At 34.0% G+C, this 22,226-nt stretch overlaps 3 protein-coding genes across 4 annotated transcripts; 1 reads left to right on the top strand and 2 right to left on the bottom strand.

Annotated features, from left to right (window-relative positions):
• Positions 1–1,552: 1,552 nt before the first annotated feature.
• Positions 1,553–3,375, top strand: LOC107631064 (nicotinamidase 1). Of its 2 annotated transcripts, XM_016334382.3 has the most exons (6): positions 1,553–1,693; positions 1,856–2,027; positions 2,101–2,284; positions 2,388–2,521; positions 2,636–2,821; positions 3,067–3,375. In XM_016334382.3, the coding sequence occupies exons 2-6, from the start codon at positions 1,887–1,889 to the stop codon at positions 3,157–3,159; spliced, it is 738 nt and encodes a 245-aa protein (XP_016189868.1). In that variant the 5' UTR covers positions 1,553–1,693; positions 1,856–1,886; the 3' UTR covers positions 3,160–3,375. The 2 variants fall into 2 exon arrangements, with proteins under 2 accessions (XP_016189868.1, XP_016189867.1); XM_016334381.3 differs by lacking the exon at positions 1,553–1,693 and having other exon boundaries at positions 1,745–2,027.
• A 202-nt stretch (positions 3,376–3,577) lies between these two features.
• Positions 3,578–10,963, bottom strand: EX1 (UvrB/UvrC domain protein (DUF3506)). The gene is made up of 13 exons (XM_088507870.1): positions 10,144–10,963; positions 9,317–9,433; positions 9,141–9,206; positions 8,575–8,681; positions 7,537–7,618; positions 6,262–7,077; positions 6,006–6,129; positions 5,726–5,895; positions 5,126–5,200; positions 4,863–4,955; positions 4,595–4,735; positions 4,072–4,218; positions 3,578–3,957 (listed from the first exon to the last, which is right to left on the bottom strand). Exons 1-11 carry the CDS (start codon positions 10,546–10,548, stop codon positions 4,643–4,645), a joined length of 2,148 nt encoding a protein of 715 aa, XP_088363996.1. The 5' UTR covers positions 10,549–10,963; the 3' UTR covers positions 3,578–3,957; positions 4,072–4,218; positions 4,595–4,642.
• Positions 10,964–12,155: 1,192 nt separating this feature from the next.
• BETA-UP (beta-ureidopropionase) lies at positions 12,156–14,661 on the bottom strand. Its single transcript, XM_016334383.3, has 6 exons — positions 14,382–14,661; positions 14,100–14,207; positions 13,565–13,753; positions 13,253–13,480; positions 12,945–13,169; positions 12,156–12,681 (listed from the first exon to the last, which is right to left on the bottom strand). The coding sequence occupies exons 1-6, from the start codon at positions 14,508–14,510 to the stop codon at positions 12,316–12,318; spliced, it is 1,245 nt and encodes a 414-aa protein (XP_016189869.1). The 5' UTR covers positions 14,511–14,661; the 3' UTR covers positions 12,156–12,315.
• Between the last annotated feature and the right edge of the window lie 7,565 nt (positions 14,662–22,226).

The following is a 22,226-nucleotide window of genomic DNA, read 5'->3' as shown; positions in this document are numbered from 1 at the left end:
CCTTCACAAAACTTGGACGGATCAGTCCCTCCGTCCAAATGCCTCCGTCAGGGACTAATCCGTCCAAATGCCTCCGTCAAGGACTGATCCGTCCAAATTTTGTGAAGGTCAAGGACTTAAAAGTATTTTTCAATGGTTAGAGACGAAAATGTCCGCGGGATAAAAGGTCAGGGACCTATTTATCCTTTTCTCTAAATTTTATAATTTTTTTTATTAAATCAGGGGGTAGTTTAGGAATAATATGAAAAAATTTATTAAAAAAGACGATTTTAATACGAAAAAAACGTTAAGGATGATTCTAAATCGAAAATTAGAAGAGGGACGATTTCGATTCTGGCGCAAAACTTTTGGGACCAAAACCATACTTAACTCTAATTGTTATAATGATTAAAAGGTTGTGTTTAACTTGTTAAAAATATTAAAATTAATATTTAATTTAAAAATATAAAAATAAATTATTTTTAAATATTTAAAATTTATTATAATAAATAAATTAAACAAAAATTAGCTTTTTTTATTTTTGGTAAGCATTGATTTCTTTACGTACATTTATTTGTGTGTTTAGATCACTAATTTGTTATCCAAAGTGAAAAATGAAAAGTGATGGGGTTTTATATGGATTTCATTGAGGGAAAAAAAAAGGTTCCTTATTTAATTTGGTAATTTTAGAAGTCATGTTAAACGGATGTGTTATCTCCAAAATATTATTAGAAAAAAAATTAACAAATATATTTGTGAGATTATCTCATGATAAATTCAACATATAACTTCTTAAGTATATTCAAACAAAATATAATAAAACTAACTAATTTTTTATTTTATATTTTAAGATACATCCATCATTATGAATTTATTAACTTTTATCTGAGTATGCCAACATAAAATTTCTCAGTATATACACCCATGCAATCAGATTTGTTAAACAATTTTTTTTTTAAATATTGAAACTTATAAGAATTTTTTGAGTAAACAAGATATATTTAAATAAATTTTATTCAACTACATGTACAAAAAAAAACTATGAATCTGTACGTATTTAACATTTCACAAAAAAATTTATTATATTATTATAAATAAATTTAGTTATTCATTTATTATAAATTTGACTATTTATTATGACAATTTTAATTATTTTGATAGTTAATTATTTAATTAAAAAATATGTAAATTAATATGAATAAATATACGTAAACACATTGAAGTTAATTTAGTGTACGATTTTTAGTCTATATGAAAATTTTTATTTTTGTACCATAATATAAAAAAGTATATAATGATTAAATATCAATAAAGGGTAAGGCAATATAGATATGAAAAAATCTAGAGAGTTAGCAACTTTGTTAAATTTTTGCCAACATATAACCAGTAAAAAAAAATGAGTTATTGGATGAAATCTCACATCAATCTCACATCATTAAAATCATCATTAATAATTATTTAATAACTATAAATCACAAAAGTTGGTGACCTAGCATTCCCTATAGATAGTGTGAAATGAATCACGTTATGCCAATAATGATACTAAAGAAGAAAAAGTGTGTGGAAATGCGGATCAAAAGAAAGATATTTATCGTCCTTATCAAGGTTGGAAAACTTGTTTTGACTCTTCTAATGTATTGAGTCACGGTCACGGTCTCACGGATTACACTGAGAGTGAAGGAGACTTGAAGCCACACGACACTCTCTAACAGGGGTATTGGCAGTGCAGTTTGATTCAATTATTTAAAAATTAAAAAGTCGTCCCGATCCAATTTTATATTAATTATTATATATGAAGTTATATACGAAGAGACGTATCTGATTTTTTTTTTTAATACGGTAAGAGACATATCTGATTCTGATGTTAGTGTTACAGTAAACTGAATACAAGTGCAGGAAAGGGGAGTATGGTGTCACAAACAGTTGAGCTCCTCAAGAATGAGATTCCTCTGGAGCAGGAGTCAGTGGTATTAACCGAAGCCACTGTCAATGGTCTTGTTCTTGTGGACATCATAAATGGATTCTGTACTGTTGGTTCTGGAAATCTGGTACTCTTTATTAACTAGTATTCAGATTTGAGACCCTGCATGTGTGTTTGTGATTGATTTACTTGCTTTTCAGGCTCCAAGAGAAGCCAACAGACAGATATCAGGGATGATCAATGAATCAGAAAGGCTAGCAAGATTGTTCTGTGAGAAGAAATTGCCAGTCATGGCTTTCCTGGATTCTCACCACCCTAACAAGTCAGAGGACCCTTATCCTCCTCACTGTATTGTTGGAACTGACGAATCAAATCTTGTTCCAGGTTTACCAATTGTCAAATCTTGTTTAGCTTTCTCTCAATAGTCCAAATGATTCAGGCATGACATGACATGGCATGATCTATATAATTTTGCATTGAATTGCAGCTTTAAGATGGTTAGAGAATGAAAGCAACGTTACAATCAGACGAAAGGATTGTTTTGATGGATACTTGGGGTCGATAGAAGAGGACGGTTCCAATGTTTTTGTAGATTGGGTGAAGAAAAATAAGATCAACACAGTGAGTAATTTGTGATTGTTTCTGGCAAAGTAAACTGCTGATTTTTTATATCATATCATTACAAGTTATAACCACTGATGTAATGCATTTTATTTTGTTGCTTGGATTGGGAAGCTGGTGGTTGTAGGCGTATGCACAGATATCTGCGTGCTGGATTTCGTGTGCTCAACCATGTCTGCTAAAAACCGCGGCTTTCTGGAGCCTCTAGAGAGCGTGGTGGTGTATTCGCGTGGCTGCGCAACCTTTGATATCCCACTTGAAGTAGCCTATGACACCAAAGGAACTCTAGCTCATCCTCAGGTTTGTATATAGAGTAATGCTACACATCTAAATCTTTTTATGAACAAAGTCCAACCAAGTTACATAATAAAACTTAGAATAATGCTAGCCATAACTGATTTTTTTTATGTTAGATTAACTTGATTGGACTTGATTAACAAAAAGACTTAGATATATAACATTATTTATGTATATATTATACAAACAATAGAAAATAGACATGATAATTGTAAAAGCTAGGGCATGAGTTTAAATTTTGATGGCAGGAGTTTATGCATCACGTGGGTCTGTATATGGCCAAAGAAAGGGGAGCCAGGGTAGCAAACCAGCTGCTGTTTGGTGTGGCAGAGAAGATATGATTTGGTGTGTGCCTTTCCCTGGATAAAAATCTCAAATACACTTATCTAAGGTTGGTGAGATTTATAAAACGTGCAATGTAATTTAAGCAGTATGAAGTTGAGTCAGGAAGCTCCCCTAAGGTTGAGATGTAAAATATGTTGGCAGTCTCAGGAGACCTTTTGTTGTGAAATCAAATAAATTTCTGTAAAATAATATGAAATGAGAAGGCTTCTCAATTGTCACTTAGCATGAAATATAAAGAAACTTGACAAGGATCGAAGTAAACTCATACAGCAGCAGTTATTAAAACCGAATTAGAACAACTGAAAACTGGTGAAGCAATCAACAGTTTGATTTGACTTGGTTAAACTCAATCAAACTCGTACCAATGTTCTTGCTAGCTAACTCTGATTCCACAGACATGGATGCTCTCCAAGGTGTAAAAATAATGCTATTTGGATAACCAAAGATTTCAATCATCCCAACAGAACTACGATATCAACCATGCATACATTAACTAAGCATGATTATTTATAAATTAATGATACATGGCTGTATTATAATTTTTAAGAAAAATTAGAAATAATATACAAAGTTGATGAAAGATACCCTGTGAAAACAGCACTTCCATAACACATGGAATGAATAGTGACTAGTGCTGATACTTTGAACCCCTTGTTTTTCATTCTATAGTTAGTAAAGGTTCAGCAGCCATGCTTACTATAACCAGAGTTAGTGCAGTTAGAGCTAGAAAGGTCCTCAAATGCCCAAATTTCAATGCTGCTTGGAAGGAGGTTAATAGTGAAAATCTTCTAAACCTGTAAGAAAAGGAAAAAGAAGGAAAATCAACACTGAATAAAACTGGTATCCAGTATCCACCGGAGAAACGAAAAATCCATGAAATAGCTATTAAATAATTGAACACTAGATACCTTAACAGCAGACGCTGTATTGATCAGTATATCTGCCATTAAAGGCATAAGATCTCACCAACAATACTCCCGAATATGGTGGCGCAAAACTCGGACCAGTTAGCAACTCAGAAAGGGAGCTTGGTCACTGGTTTAGCCAGTGAATCACTGGTCAAACAACATAAGAAACAAACAATTTAATAAAAGATATTTGTATATTGGAATGGAAATTCATGTTTCTTTTTAATATAACATATTAAAAAAATATCAGTTTATAGATATGTAGTAGCAGTAAAGATCTGCCTTTGATACAAGGAAATTAACGTATTTAATAACTCAAATCACTTTTGACAGCAAACACAAATTAAGTTATACCAGTTAAACTTCATGAGCTATCTACTATACCAGTCAGGATGCTTGATTATCCAGTTCATCGGCTCATTAGACCAGTATAATAAAAAAGGAGAAAGAAGAAGTTGCAGAAGATGAATTGATATCAGTGAATGCTTTCATGACACATAAACCTTAAATGTAAAGAACTTACACCAAAAAATCAGAATTATTTACATGTCTCTGACATAATGACAAAGCCCTATTGTTGAAGCCTAAGCCGATTGAAGAATACCAGAAAATGATATTCAGGGGCCCAATACACAAATCCAACAACAGGCCCAGCTTTTATGTGCTGCAAAAATCAACGAAAGACAAGTTGAAAATACAAGTTTGTTACATCAAAGTAATAAAGAATAATTTCACAATGGAATTACAGTAACAAATATTGAACAAATGTCACAGCTGTGATAAAGACAAACCTTTCCATCTAGAATTACAAGTTCACCATCAACCCACCGAGGATTCTTAAACCCTGGCTCAGCCAGCCTCCCTTGGCCTTTATAGCGAGCAACCTATAGTGTCAACAACATCAGAGAAGACTACAGAACAACAATCATTTTATCTCTTCCTTTAAAACTGGAAAGTAAATAAAAAGTTTGGAGAGTTTTGTTTTGTGGGATTGGGGGGTGTAGAAAGCAGTGAGACTTAATATGATCCCCTTGTAACTGGGAAACAACCGTACCACTCCAAACTCTTCAGGAATTATTCCTCTATGAGGAAGTTGATACCTCTTTCCAACTTTTGCGCGAAAGGCGACCTAAAGTGATCATAGAACACAAGCAATCAGGTGTATAATATAAATGACATGTTAGCAACATAAGTGAAGCTGTTTGAACTCATCTTCCTACTATACAAATCATCACCAGCATCACCAATTCACAGTGAGGGTATGAAATTTTTACTTATTTATTTTATTTTATACACAATTAGTTCAATACTACATTACACTTATCAAGGAATATTTCTTATTTATTGAGGAAAAAATGTAATTATAATAAGATTGCAAATACTTCATTACACTTATCAAGGAATATCTCTTCATTACACTTAAATAATATTAGATTTTGTTAATGCTAAATGTATATTTTAGAAACAGTTTAAACCGAGATTCAGATGTCAGCATATTTCAAAGCACCAACATTCATCATTCAGGTTGACAGTCAAACATTACATTTTCTACACATGCAGGAGCTTTAATATCACAAAATTGAGAAAAAAAAAAAGATATATACAAAAGAATTTCAAATTTGTATATGCAATGAAATAAAATTTCCAATATTACCTGACCAGCTGGTACATAAGGATCCCCAGTTAGTTTCAAAGCCTCAACATACTCATAAAATTCAAGATCTGAAGGCTCCTTAGACCCACTTTCCTCTTGCCATTGACCAACTCTACGCCTAAGTTGAATAACTTCAGAGGAGAAAGGTCCATGTGCACCAATGTAAAGACCTGATCAAAATGAAAATATTTGTTCCTCAGTACAGATTAGAAACCCATTTCTGGCAGCTAATTTTTAGCACCTCATAACAATCAAATTGACAAGTGCTCTAGTAAATCACCATTTAGAGGATCCAAAGAAGCTGGTATTTCAATACGATTGAAAGTTGTTGTCCCAGATAATGGCTGATGATTTTGTGCCTGACTTAAAGTGAGATTTATCAAGTCTCCCACCTCTTTGAGCACCTAGAAGATTGAACGGAAGAATTATGGTCTACGAAGCTTTTGGATGAATTTAACAACAGAATGCTGACACAACGAAACCAAATGTGGCAAATAATTAGAAATTGCAGTTCCACTTCTACTACTTAGACCTACCTTTGAAGGTACCTTTCCCTTCCCAATGAATTTAGCAAGGTCAAACATAACATGATCAACTTTTCGTGGACCTTGCATCCTGGTTGATTTATCTGATAAAGATTTCCCTTTGTCATGGTCACCCTGCTGATTGACTTCCTTTTCAACAGTAAAGGAAAATGAACCACGTCCCTTCATCTCCAACTTAGCAGGAACTCGAAGCAAATCCCTAGTGGGAAAACTGCTGGAAAGTTTCTGAACAAGACCACGAACGACAATTTTGACTGCAATTTCATTTTGTTCTTCACGTTCAAAAGTTCCCAGATCATCATTTATTTCAATCTCATCATCTCCCTCTTGGTCAGTTTCAGACTTAACATCTGCCAGTTCCAGACTTCCTGTATCATTGTCTTGCTCCTCATCTTCATCTTCATCTTCATCTTCTTCTTCATCTTCTTCTTCTTCTTCTTCTTCTTCTTCTTCTTCTTCTTCATCATCATCTTCATCATTATCCTCATCCTCTTCTTCCTCAATTATCTGCTCAATCACCTTAGATATAATATCCTTGTCTACTTTCTCTGGGTGTGTAACCTTGAAAATCTTCACCTTTACGCCAGGAATCATATCTTTCATGACATTTTGAAATCCAGGCATTCCCTCGGCTGGATCAGAGCCATCATTTCTATCATCAGCTGGATCTTCAGTACTCACAACAAAGAGTTCACTTCTATCATCAGTTGACTCCACAGAACCCAATCTCTCAGAAGCGCTCAATGCTTTAGGGGAGGTTGTTGGGGGACCATGGAAGGCCCCTCCTCTTCTCTTCAAGTACACAGCCTGAAAATTAAAATAAAACCCTGCTGCATTACTGCAAATGGACAATAACCTTTGAATACAGTAAATTAAAAAAAACAAGGTATCAGCAAAAACTTAAAACAGCAAAATCGAAACAGAACAGAGAACGATGATTTGGTTTGAATGCTTAACAAAAGAAAATGAATTGGAACCATTTAGTTATTATGGATGCCGTTAACTAAGTGGACTCTACATTCATTTATACCTATAGAAGACATATCAAGATATCGAGATCTCTATCTAACTGAGAGGTGAAATGAGCAAATTAGGATGTTTCAACACTGCAATATGGTCAAGATACAATTTTCCCATGAAATCAATCTTCAGTAAATCCCTGAATTTATAGTGATAAGTTGAGAAGGGATGACTTACTACTATTTACATTATAATGATCCAAGGAGAAATTGATGGAAATTATAGTGATAAGTTGAGAAGTGATACCTGAGACTTGAATTCACCTTTCTTATCCATAGTAAGAAAAAATTCAAATAGAGGAACACCAGCACCAGATGTTGCAAGTTGCCTAGAAAAATATGTGACAGGGTCAACACTAGAAGACACACCGGGTAATAGTAAGACTGCCTAAAATATACCATTTCAAGCAACACCTCAGAACACATCAAGAAGTAAACTGTTTGAAGATAATAGATTATTTGCATAAGTTATAAGATAGATTTCATATAAGTGAAACACATGGCACTAAAAATGGATGTAAAACACGCAGAGAACAGCTGAATACAGCTTTATCTAATTACAACCTTGGAATAAGACTCCTAATCTATCAGCTTCACACATTTCAGAACCTACCCTCCCCAAATAACAGTTTTTCATGTTATTTAGGGAAATCCCGTTTCCTAGATAATTACTTCATTCAAAACTGGATCATTTTGTAACTAACCTGAAGTGTTCATTAATATGAACAATCATGACAATAAATTGCTGGCTCATCCAAATGGTCAAAGCTTATAGCTACAGAACCTCATAGCAATTTAGATAATACTAGGTTATAAATTTCACACAACAGTCAATGTTAGCAAAGAAATACAACATATATTATGAATTTTCACTACTAAAAGACAATTAGAAAAAGAGGGAGTTGAAGTCGCAGAGTTAGAGGAAAAAACAGCAGACAGAAATAGAGCAGAAAGGAAGTGTATAGAGTCTGATAAATTTTGAATGAGACTCGGTGATAATAGAGTACACCCATGTCTATATTATAATACAAAGGGAAGGAAGAGACTGGTGGGAAAATTAGGTACAGTATGGTTAGTCAATTACACATAACAGCTGTTACATAGGGTATGATTCTTAACATCCTAGCTCAATGAAGTTGAAGAAGCGTAGAGTTAGAGGTACAGGAATACTGCCCCAAATATTTTGACACATTTCCTTGGCCAAAAAAGTATTTTTATACTCTTTATCAATGAAAGATAACAAAATTCCTAACATGGTTATAATCATCAATATAAAGAAAACTACCTAGGACTATAGCTCCTTGCAACATATCTTCCGTGCTCTGGAGTAATGCGTATAATTAGACCGTGTGGATCATTAAAGTCTTTTGAACTACCAGCCCACCAACCCACCTGTGAAGGAAAATACATAAACTTTGAATAATTTTACAGGTTAAAGAGACATTACAACATTACTGGTGAAAAAATAAGATGCTAACAATAACATTGCAAAATATTGCAGTACATAAAAAAAGTCAAAATTTGAAGGGGGAAAAAAGGACAATACGCCAATTCATAAGTGAGTGAAATTTGAAACGTAATAGATCCAAGTAGTAAAAGAATTGCACCACTAGAACATTGGAAACCAATAATAAGCAACCCAAATATACTCACAATTCATAGTCAGTAAAGGATCAAGGGAAGTAAGGCTTTGTGGTGAAAACAAAGTTTAAATCAAACTACCACCAGTTTAAACAACTACTAGTATTAACATGGTCACACTTTGAAATCACAATCGACATTCTATTCTATTCTCATGATGAAGTAAAGATGTATTCGAGTTGTCATTAAACAAATTCCATGAGAACTCACAAGTCCAGCACCAGCTTCATCTCTTAAAAAGGCAGCATCACTGTATCGCTCTTCCTTTATGGCACTCTGAGAGATTAGAAAATAAATGTTATGCATTAACAAATGGTGTATTAGAAAATATGTTATAATAAAGATTTTACTTGTCAGAAAAGCATCATTGAATTAAAATTTCTTACATTGAGATAAGACATCACTCTTCCAACACTGTCATTGGTTGAGGCAGCTGCAATTGCCACCTTAAGCCTGGCAGCATCTTCATAATCCTCCAAATACACTGCATCTCTTAACCGAGCCTGTGGAGCACAAACCAAAGTAGCAATTAAACATTATTAAACCAGACAGCACATGATCGAATTACAAGGGGGATTCAAAGAAATCCTCTTTAGTATTGCGTGGGAGTTCGTGCACTAACAATTAATAATAGGCCTCTTCATTGAACATCATGGCTTTGCCATTCAAAACAAAATCCTTCACGACTGTTATTAAATAGACGATTGCTTAGAAGTAAATGATTTCCCATTTTGATCAGTCTCTAGCAAACTAAAGTAAAGGGCTAAAAAATCGTATGGTAATGGAAGCAATCATTGACATGATTGACTCTATTCTAAGCTTACAATAGCAGCTGACTGCTATGCATAATGCATTACTTGGTTGCACCTCTATTCCACAGAAGGGTCTCATATTAAAGAAAAAAGCATCTCCATTCATTACTTGGAACCCAGATATTAAAGCCTTGAAGAATACTTTAGTTTAAATGATACAATAATAAGCAATGCTGGTACACTATAGTCTAGCTTTAGGATTTTGTGCACATGCTATTAACCAGCTCTCCTTTCATATTAACCCTAATTCTACACAAGACCATTCCTCGCAGCTAAATTAAAAAAGTCCAAAAGAACATATTTTTAACACAAAATTTTGTTTTTACCCAACACACACTAAAAATCAAAACCACCCTCTTTTTTCTAATAATCGACAGACACATCAAAATTGATTTGGGCACCTTAAGAATGGTGAGGAGACGCTCCTGCTCATCGACCTCCTCGAAATACTGCCGCCATCGATCCCAATCCCACTCTTTCTCCTTCTCACTACCACCCTCAACCGCCGCCATCGCGGCATCGTCTTTCAAGAGCGAGCTGATGAGAGAATCGAACTGCTTGATGGCGTTACTGACGAAGTCCTGGACCATGGAGTCCCATCGGATGTTGTTTCCACCGCCGCCGGAGGTGCTGTTAGCATCGTCGGAAGCGGAGGCGTTGAGGCAGCGGCAGAGGGAATGGGAATTGGAAGAAGGAAAAGGAATGAGCGAGGGCCTTCTGAGAGTGAAAGGGATTGAAGATTGCTTCTTGTGGTTTGGGAAACTCAGCTTCGGAGCTGTGGGTGCATACATGGAAGCCATGACCATGACACAATTTCTTCTTTGCTTCGCTTTGGTTTCAGTTTGAGGGTGAAATAACAGTGAATATGTGAATGTGAATATTTTCTGATATTTCTTTTTTTTTCCTCCTTTTAAGTAGTTTTGAGAGTAACCACTTAATAATATTAATATTAGTGGAGGAAAAAATTGGAAATATCTAATACCGGAAAAGAGAAAAAATTGTGATTGTGGGAGAAACTCAAAACATGAGGCTATGAAGCTGACTGTGAAAATTTTGTTTATAGATGAGAAAAGATTTGTTTTAGGATAAGGATGAAACTGCAACTGCTGCTGGGATAGCTGTTTTTCTTCTCTCTAAATTCCAAAACATATTTGTTTTCCATATGGCCCCTGAAGTGTTTGGTGTGTTAAATTGGAAATCTTTGAGTTAACAGGTGGCAATATGGAATTAATATTGTATTCAGATATAAGTTGTGCTAAGACCATTGATTAGGTAGGCTAATTTTTTTTATATGGAAGAAGATGGTGTGTAATTCATTATTATAGATAATTGGTGTGTTCTTTTTAATATGAACTTTTTTTTTTAATTTTAAGTAATAAATTTGACCTTTAAATTTAAAGAAGTATAGAAATTTGAGGGTCAGATTTTATAGTGTTACAAATTTGAGAAAATCTGATTCTTAGATTTATATATTTAAAAAAATTTAAAATAAAAAATTCAAATCTGATCCTCAAATTTGTATTTAAAAAAAAATAAAACCACAAATTTAAAAGATTTGTAGCATCAAAAGAAAAAAAATTAATATTCACAAAACTGTTCTTCAAATTTATAACCATCCACATAAAAAAACACACCAACTCTCCACATTATTTAAAAATATCACCACAATCCCAATAATAAAAATAAAAAGTTCTAATTAGGTAGGCCTTATGTTATTTGTCACACTCATCATATAATTCATATTCATTTAAAAGGGCGAATTTTGATAAAATTTTCTTGCACCCATTATAGAACATAATTTACAACTAATATTTTTTTACAACAAAAAGATTTGGTTTTTGAGTCCTTCAAAAATAGTGTATCATTAGCTATTTTCTTAATATCCTTACTTTAATTAATTCAGTTGATATTATTGGGAATTGCCGAATTGGATTGAATTGGTTTACATTTTATATAAATTTTAAATATTAATAATTTGTAATTTAAAAATTTTGAAATTTTGTAATTTAAATTATATATTATCTAAATCATTCTAGTTTAAATTAGATTGAATTAAAAAAAACAAATTCAAATCAATACAATACAAATTATAATATTTTGAATAAAATTAGCTTGAAAAATAAAAAACATCAATTTATTTAAAAAGAAAAAGATCTTCACTCATGAAAAGTATCCAATTCTAGGTTCTAGCAACTTTTTTTTTGTCATAAGTTTTTTTAGCAAGCCTCGTAGACTTTAAGATTTGGGCTGTGTGAGTTGAGTTAACACAAAACAAGGACCACAAGTCCACAACTATTACCCCGAGGTCCACAAACCCCCCCTATAACAAACCTTGTACGTAGCCAGAAATGGAAATTCTTTTGTTTCCTTCTCTCTATCTTTTCCTGTTTCCAATTTCATGCTTTTGAAATTCTTTCTGGGAACTGGTTTTATTATTCCAATATGCAACATAGAAATTTTATTTGGAGTTGCCGCACTTGGCAATCTCACGGCAGACCACAATCTAAAGAACTAAAAAAAGCAGTGAAACACATAATAATTTGTAGTTTAGGACCATATTACATAGATTACAATTACAAGGACTTCTTGTGCAACAAGGGGTCACTGATTATCTGAGGCTCAAAGTCTGGTTTGACATAGTGAGCTAGTGTATCGGCATACATATCGTACCTAGCAGTCATTCTAAAGCCCCACCGGTCTTTCACCTGTCTGCACAAGTTGAGATCCATGTCTGTGATTAATAAGCCATCCCTGTTCCGGGACAGAGATGGCGTGCAGGATGAATCTGGTGCTGAAACATGGCTTGATCCATAAAAGTGCCCGAAATCGGCGTGCGCTGGCTTCCCGTCACCAGAAGTAAATGCATTAGGGAATGTCTCAGTCCCAACACGATTGATTGAAGCAACAAAATAACTATTTGCTATTGCAGCATTTCGTGCCTGAAAAACAGTAACACCTTTTTAAACCAAATCTCTACTGAAAAAACAGTACAAAATCAAAATAGAAGGTTAGGCAGCATCTTTGACGTAAGCTAATTATCTCATTCATTAGTCATTTAAGAACTGATTTCGTTCTGATTATTGACTTATAGGCATTAGCATCAGATCATAGCTATTGCCACATTATGCCACAAAAATGTGCCAGATTCAATTTAAGAACCAGAGAGGTTTAGAGTAGTTTAGTTAATTATAGAGCAACTGACCTCTATTGGCCACATTGGTTCACTGAGTTCACCCACAGTGGCAGAAGGGTTGAAAACAATCTCTGCACCATTTAGGCCAAAGGCTAACCAGTTTAATGGATGGTGCCTACCATAGCATATGTTAATGGCAATCTTTCCAAATGCTGTTTCAAATACAGGGTGGCCAGTATTTCCTTCCATATAGTATGTGCTTTCATTGAAGTCTCCAACTCTTGGTATATGGTTCTGCCAAGATGTTACGTGTTCATGACATAGCCACAACAGATGCATTAGCAATAAAATTAGAAACATAAAGTTTATGCAGTTACCTTTCTATGCTTTCCTATTACATTGCCGTGATTTCCAATTACAACAGCAGTGTTCCAAATAACCTCTCCATGGTTAATATCCCTCTCAAGGATTGGACTTATAATAACCATGTTATATTTGAGGGCAAAGCATTGCAAAAATTCGGTTGATTCCCCATCAACAGGTTCTGCAAATTCACACCACCTCTTCTCTCGTGTACAGAAGGCAAATGGCATCATCCATGCTTCCTGCAACGAAAGTATATAAAACTATTTAAGACTTCATATCACAGTATAAATCAAACAGTAAACATTCATAGTCATGAAACTTACTTGCAAGCATAATATGTTGACTCCTGAAGAACCAGCAGCTTCAATGATTGGCCTTAGTTTATCAAAGATAGCCTTCTTTTGGTTTGTAAAATGAGCAGTTGTTGGAAGGGCAATGGAGTTCTGAATCAAGCCAACCCTCACTACACGAGGTTCTCTTAATAGTTCTTTGTCAGCTTGAAAGCAGAAAGCCTGAAAGATTCAACTTAAAATCATCAGAGCAACCACTAGTACAGCAGAAATAGCCAACAGAGTCTCTACTTTCTATTCTGACAAAAAAGCCGTAGTTAATTAATGCATTAATCTAAAACCATCTCACAACAGCCAGAGAAGAAACAAAAGACTAGTCATTCCCATGTTCATAGTCCATGGAGTGAGTACACACGACAGTGGTGAAAACTGGATAGATAAAATGTTCAACAAGTTGACAAAAGTAAGTACAACTAACACATCTCTTATGTGAAAGAATCCAACATTGTCTTATGCACTCATTTTGTGTATTCTGCATAAATGAAAGAATCCAACATTCCATTCATACCTGGAGGTCAAAACCATGCTCAGCAGAGAGAGTGGAAGCTAATTCAGGGAGAACAACTGTTTCAAGTGGTTTTCCACAATTAAGACCAGTAAGCAAACGGCTCACTTCCTGCAAGTATATGTATGATCCATTTTGAAGAAGCATGAACAAAGATTAAAATGCAAGAAAATACAAATCATCAATCGAATTTTCCAAATTGACGATGGATTTAGGGAACCAACAAGAAATGCAAATTTGGTCGATTTAACTAAGGGAAAAAGAAAGGAATGGTAAGGGTATTACGTGGAAGAGATGGGGTTTGAGATTATCCTTGAGAAGCCGGTGAAGTGAGTCGTAGCCACAGATTGAACCCTTCGAATCATCTTCATTGCTCATCACTTGTTCTTCTTCTCTGTGTTTGGTGTCGTCCATATCTGCTGCACGCTCTCAAATCTCAATCAGCGTTGGTCAAAGATTAGAGTGAGAGCTGATTACGCATCTTCTTCGTTGGCAACACTCATCATAATTCATACACATACAATTGAATAATTCTCCTAATGAATTAGAAAAGAAAAAATATGGGGTGACAATCATTTTAGAATATAATATATATAATAAAATTTAAAAAAATAAAAATTAAATTAAAAATTAAATTATTAATTATTTAATTTTTAATTTTTAATTTTAAAAAATTAGGATGAGTATTTATGTTTTTTTGTTAAGTTTTTATTTGTTTTTTCAGTTACATTAAATCATAAGACTTATGTGTTAAATTATATATATATTTTTTAATAAAAATTAAATTATTAGATGATCATAGTTATTTTTTCTATTTATTTATTTTTTTTTTATTTTAATGGTCAATTTAGTATGATCATTTTAGTAAGTATGCGAATGGTTATTTTAATTTTTATGTAGATGATTATTTTGATTAGATTGGATTTAGTTATATATAATTAAAATATGTTGGAGGTTCAATTTACTAGATACGCGAATAATTATTTTTGGAATACTGATAGGGAGATAATAAAAAATCTTGACAATATGTGCAATGTGTTGGTTATTTAGTCCAGTAGAAATAAATAATAAAAACCCATGCACATCCAATTTCAAATTTCAAATTTTTAAAAATTTCAGTTAGTTATTTTAAAAAAATAACCATCCGAAATCCTAATTTACCCCATTTCATTCCAATATTCTCTTCTTTTTCAACCGGCGGCCACCCCACATTTATCAATAATCATTCCACTTTATAATCGCTACTTGGCTTGTCACATGCCATTCACCCTTAATAAAAATAATCATCTGGAATAAAAATAAAAAAAAAATATAGGTAGACAATAAAAATACTAAACAATGTGAACAATAGATATATCGGATGTTCAATTTACTAGGTGTGCGGATGATTATCCTAATATTAAAATTTATGTTGGTAATTTAGAAATATAATGTGTTTTTTTTATTGGACTAATTTTAGAGTTTATTGTTTATATTATTCACAAAAGTTATCGTCTATCTAATAAAGTCCTTTTCAAAAATACGGTGGTATACGATTACACACAATAAACATATATTTTGTCTCTTCAAAAAGTTGATACACGAATTTTTTTATATTGGACACAAATTTTTTTATTTATTTTTACCTTTAATATTTTGTAAATTTTTCAAATCTACCATTCTTCCGCCAACTGTTCCTTTCTTATCCTTCACTCTCACCAATATGTTGTTTTTTAATATAAGTAGGATTTATGTATTCTGTTATGTATTATTTACCAAACAAATAAAATATATATATATATATATATATATATATATATATATATATATTATGTCTATATCTATTTATATATTTGTGTTTATATTTCATTTTCTTTCACTCATTACCAAAACTGCCTAACAGAACTATTCTCATGCTACTACTGAAAGGCTGGTCATAAAAATAAAACTCTTGTTGCATCTTCAAGCTTTCTTTTGACATCCAAAATTGACCGAGAAAAAAATCATATGTACTCTTCAAATCGAAGGAACACTCACTTTATTTAGCTGGTCATTAAGTGTTATGTTGACGAACTGGAGTTTGGATAGAAGTGATTTTATAGAATTAATTTTGGGTAGAAGTGAGTTTGTGTTAATATGATTTATGTTTGGCAATTTTTACTAAAATTGATTTTGATAAAATAAATATTGTTTGAATAATATTAGTTAAAATCACTTTTAAATAAATAATTAATTAATTACTAAAAAATATAATATTAAATTATAATATTATTTTTTAAATATATTTAATCTTTTTATATATATTTTTAGTATTTTTTATATAATATTTTTGTATAGTACTCTATTTTAATATTTATTTATAGAATTAAAAATAACATATAAAAATTGACAACTTTTTAAGTATTCTTTTATAGTAAAAATTAATATTTATTTATTAAATTAAAAATAATATATAAAATAACATATTTTAGTACTCTTTTTAAGTACTTTTAATAATCTTATTTTTATTATTATTTTAGATTCTAATTTTTTACAAGTTATATTTTTATTATTATTTATAATTAATTTTTTATTTAATTTATCATTTATAATAAGAACAATAATACATATTATAAAAAATTAAAATAGTAAACAGTGCACAAAAATTAAAATAATTATTTTAATATTTTCAGTATTTATTTAAAAAAAATAATGGAATAATCAATAATAACTAGTAACAAACCTAAACGTACTACACTTGATATGAGGATATGAGGATATGAGGTACTAGATGTCGGTTTTGGCTATTTCTTAGTCAAATTTGATCTTTTGGAGGATAGAGAAAAAGTTATCCTTGGAGGACCATAGATGATTATTGGTAATTATGTTGCCGTTAAACCTTGGAGTTCTTCATTCAGACCTTGTGAAAACACTTTTGGATCTACCATGATTTGGATAAGAATCACAGGTTTAAACATTAATTATTATCAAGAGAGAGCCATGAAAATGATTGCGTCAGCTGTTGGTAAACCGATCTACATCAACTTAGCCAGACGAGGGGAAAGTATGCAAGAGCATGTGTGCAAATTAACTTGGGACTTCCAGTCATAAAAAAAGATTCAAGTTGATGGTCATATGTATGACATAGAATATGAGCACTTGAATTTAATTTGTAAAAAATGTAGCTGCTTTGGGCATGTAACAAGAGAATGTGCGAAAGAGAACAACAATGGCATTGGGAAGGAAACCATGGTGAAGGAGAAAAATTTGCCGTCACTATTTCCGGTGGATAACAACGAGAAAACGGCAGAAGGTAGTCAAATCCCAGTAAAAAATCAAAATTCAACTTTTGAATTTGGAATTAATGCCAAATCAATTCCAATTATGGAGAAGCATGGAGCAGCGGGTCTTGTGCATGATAATTTACAAAAATCACGCATGGATAGGGATACTCAAGCAAAAGAGGGTGAATGGGTTACAGTTAGTAGAAAAGGCAAGAAAAATGTGAGTAAAGGCCCCAATGTGGTGCCAAAAAAAGCCAATGTAGCAATATGCTCCAATTTGGTGAGTAAGAAATTTTCTTTTGGGTCTAATAAAATGCATGTTGGATCCTCATCAAATGCAAAGGTAAAGCCTTTATCAAATGTAAAGGTGGAGCCTAAGGAAAAGAAAGATCCTCCATCCACGCTTGGCTCTTTGGGAACAACTCAGGTGGCTTTCAAGGATCAGAGTACTCCTTTCTTTAAAGCAGGGCACAAAAGGCAGCGTCCTATTTCGCTTCAAAACTCATCTACTGAAGCATTGTCAACAGATTCTCGAGTACAAAAAGAGCTTGATAAAGCTAGTGCAACAACAAACTTGGAGAACCAACCTCAACAGAAGAATGATGGTTCTGCGACGCAAGTCCACCAGAAGACAATTGGAGACAGGGGTCCATCCACGTGAGGTAGAATGATTATAAATTCCAATTATTTAATTTATTTTTATGGATTGTGACCATTTAAATATTATTAGTTGGAATGTAAGGGGGGCGTCAAATAAGATGTCTCGGGTGCACTGTAAGGAGTTAGTACGAAAATTTCAACCAACTTTTTTTATTTTGGTGGAAACTCATATTGTGTTTGAAACTATGAAATAATTTTGGGGGAGATTAGGCTATTATCCTGTAGGGATTGTAGATGTTGTTGGACATAAGGGAGAAATTTGGTTCCTCTCTGCTAATTTAAATTTTTTTTGTAAAATTCTTTGGGCTATGAATCAATGTGTAACTTTGTAAATTGATGGTGGTGGGCGAAGATGGATTTGCAGTGCGGTTTATGGCAGCCCTCAAGCCACTAATAGAGTAGAATTATGGAGTCATCTGCTTGATATTGGTTTGTGCATTCGGGACCATGGGTGGTGGTTGGGGATTTTAATGATATTTTGAGTGTTCATGAGGTGAAGGGGGGGTAATTACTATTTGACTCGCAGTAGTGTCTTTGCAAGTACTCTAGATTCTTGTGGTCTTTTTGATCTGACAACCTCTGGAAGACGGTTTACTTGGTTCCGTAAAATTCAAGGAAACAGAAAAATTGCAAAGAGATTGGATAGAGCTTGCTGTACTGTAGAATGGCGTCTTCTTTTTCTAGAAGCTTTTGTTGAAGTTCTCAACCGTTCTCACTCTGATCATTGTCCCCTACTTATCCGATGTCAAGGAGTTCCTATCAAGAAAGGAAACCGGCCTTTTAGATTCCAAGCGGCATGAGCAACGCATCCTGATTACAAGGCCATTGTTCAGAAATCTTGGAATAGTACAGACTTTGGCATCCATAGAAAGTTGTTGGGGGTTCAAGAAGCTTCGTTGGAATTCAAATCTACGGTCTTCAGCAATATTTTTATTAAAAAGAGGGAATTGGAGGCTTATTTGAATTGTATTCAACAAAAAATGGAAGCTGACGATGATCCGATTTTGAAGCACAAAGAGGAAGAATTGAGAGCTGAGTATAATCTAGTTTTGGCCCAGGAAGAATTGCTTTGGTACCAGAAGTCAAGAGATCAATGGGTTCGGTATGGTGATAGAAATACTAGCTTTTTCCATATGCAAACCATCATTAGAAGAAAATATAACAAGGTTCTTGGGTTGCTGGTCAGTGATGGGTCCTGGTCTGATGATCCGGAAGTTTTGCAAAGAGAGGTTGTTCATTTTCTTAAAAATATTTTTTGCTCAACTGAGCCTGTTGAGGTTAATTGCATGGGAGAAATTTCTATGCCATCTCTTAGCCAGGATGCTTGTGATAATTTGTCTAAACTAGTAACAATGTTGGAGGTTAAAGAAGCTCTGGATAATATGAGCTCGTTCAAAGCTCCTCGACCAGATGGTTTTCAAGTTTTTTTTCTTCAAGGAATATTGGGATGTGGTGGGTCACGAGGTGTGGCGTACTGTTCAGAAAGCATTCTTAGGGGAGACTTTAAGCCATTCTTTGTTGGAAACTTTGATTGTTCTTATCCCTAAATGCGACCCTCCAACTAGATTGAAGGATTTTCGGCCAATAAGCCTTTGTAATGTAATTTATATGCTAGTGACTAAAGTGCTGGTTAATAGATTACGACCTTTTTTGGATAAGATTGTTAGCCCAACTCAGGGAGGGTTTATACATGGTAGAGAAGCGCCTGATAATATTATTGTAGCCCAAGAAGTTCTTCACTTTCTTAAGCGGACAAAGTCTAGAAAAGGAGTTATGGCTTTTAAGATTGATTTAGAAAAGGCTTATGATAGAGTTGATTGGAATTTTCTTGAGCACACTCTTGAATCTTTTGGATTTCCTTCTCTAATTATTCGGCTTGTAATGAATTGTGTTCAGGCTTCAAATCTTTCCATCCTTTGGAATGGGAATAGATTGGACAGCTTCCAACTTCGCAGAGGGCTCAGGCAAGGAGATCCAATTTCTCCTTATTTATTTGTTTTGTGCATGGAGAGATTGGCATGCTTCATTTTCAAACAAGTTGACGAGGGTATTTGGGATGGTGTGGCTGTTTCTAGAGGAGGACCTAGAGTTTCTCACTTGATGTTTGCAGATGACCTCCTCCTTTTTTGTAAAGCGAAGAAAAATCAAGTTCAGAATGTTGTGCACACCTTGGAGTTGTTCTACAAAGCTTCAGGTATGAAGGTTAACATTGAAAAATCTAAAGCTATTTGTTCTAGAAATATCTCTAATAGAAGGAAGAAAATGTTGTCTGGTGTTTCTCATATTCCTTTTACTAGTGACCTAGGCAAATACTTGGGGGTGAACCTTAATCATCCTCGAGCTGTTAGGTCTATTTTTTTCGGACTCTTTAGAGAAGATCAAGAATAGGCTGGCTAGTTGGAAAGGCCGGCTCCTTAACAGAGCAGGCAGGCTTTGCTTAATTAAATCTGTTGCTTCTTCTCTTCCTATTTATCAGATGCAAGTGACTCTTTTTCCTACTTCGGTTTGTCAAAAGATTGATTCTATGCTTAGACAATTCTTGTGAAAGGAAAAGGTGGGGGAGCGTTGCTTAAATTATGTCAAGTGGAGCAAAGTTGTCACTCCAAGAAAATATGGAGGCTTGGGAATTAGAGATACACAGTGTGTAAATTTTGCTTTATTAGGAAAGCTTGTTTGGCAATTACTGCATAATAATGATAAGCTTTGGGTAAGAATTATGTTGGCAAAATATTTATCTGGGAGGTCTTGCTTTTCACCTAATTTTTCTAATAATGTTTCAAGCACTTGGCGAGCGATTTATAAGACAATAGAAAAGCTTCGTGTTGGTTTTAATTGGTATACAGGCAGGATGTTTCAATCCTTTTGGTATCATGCTTGGCGACCATGTGGAACGCTAGCTCCTTTGGTTCCTTTTGTGCACATCTCTGATTCTCACTTGAAGCTAGAAGATGTCTGGTACCATGGACATTGGCGGTGGGATATTCTTTGCACAATGATTCTGGAAGAAGTTAAACTTGATTTGATGTTCTCTGATCCTATCAAGCAGGCAGGAGATAAAACAGGTTGGTTTTGGACAAACTCAAATACTCTCACCTACTCGACTAAAAGCGGGTATGAATGGCTATTGAAGAAGAAATTTGGCTGGAACGATAATGAAAATTGGCTTTGGCTTTGGCGCTTGAGAATACCGGAGAAGATAAAGTGTCTGCTCTGGCTTTGTCTCAACAACGGAGTTCCCACAGCTAGTTACCAGTTTCAAAGAGGTCTTGCTACTTTTGATTTTTGTCAGCGATGTTATCTTGCTCTAGAAGATATTAACCACTGCTTTAGGACTTGCCAAAAAGCTCGTCAGATTTAGATTAGATTAAATTTGGGAATGACCGCTGAGGACTCTAGTTTGGATTTTGTGTCTTGGATTCGTTCTAACCTCAACAAAAATGAGTTTCTCTTTGCAGCGGCCTTTTGGTGGATTTGGAGGGATAGGAACAATGACATCTTCCATCAAGATGATCCATGGAATAAGGAGAAAATTGTTCACTTAGTTCAACATGCTGCTCGCGATTTCTCTAAGGTTGTTACCAACCAAAAACATATTATTCCTTCCTCTTTGCAATATAACTGGGAACCACCTCCAATGAATGTCTGTAAAGTAAACTGCGATGCAAGTGTTTTTGAAAATGGGCAATTAGCTGGCTTTGGATGTATTATTAGAGACAGCATGGGAATTTGGATGAAAGGTTGTTCTGCCAGTATACCTCTTTCTAGTGTTCTCTCTTGTGAGCTTCATGCTATTTGGAGAGGGCTTGTTATGGTTTGGGATTGCGAGTGTAAAGAGGTCATATATGAAACTGATAATCTTGATGTGTTTCTTCTTGTTTCGCGAGGCACAACCAGCATGATTACGAATGACTCTGATCTGCTTGACAAAATCAAAGAGATGCTTCAGCACAATTGAACAGCCACTTTAGTGCTCATCCAGCGTACAGCAAACAGAGCGGCTGATTTAATGGCTAAGACTGCTACTTTAAACAAGCAGGTGTACCTAGAGTGGTTACAGCCCCCTAATAATTTAGACATTATTATTAGAGAGGAGTGCTACTCTTTCTCTTAGGTGTTTTTTCTTTGTGTTATGTTCAGTCACAAAAAAAAAAACTAAACGTACGTTGAGTAAACGTAGAAGCTATAATTTCTTTCTTCTGGTGAACGAGCTTTTGGGATGCAGAATCAC

Source organism: Arachis ipaensis, chromosome B3 (assembly GCF_059453495.1).
Source record: "Arachis ipaensis isolate K30076 ecotype BB chromosome B3, ASM5945349v1, whole genome shotgun sequence".
In the NCBI taxonomy this organism is placed as follows: domain Eukaryota; kingdom Viridiplantae; phylum Streptophyta; class Magnoliopsida; order Fabales; family Fabaceae; genus Arachis; species Arachis ipaensis.
Note: the sequence above shows the minus strand (reverse complement) of the source record. Positions and strands in the feature narration are given on the sequence as shown.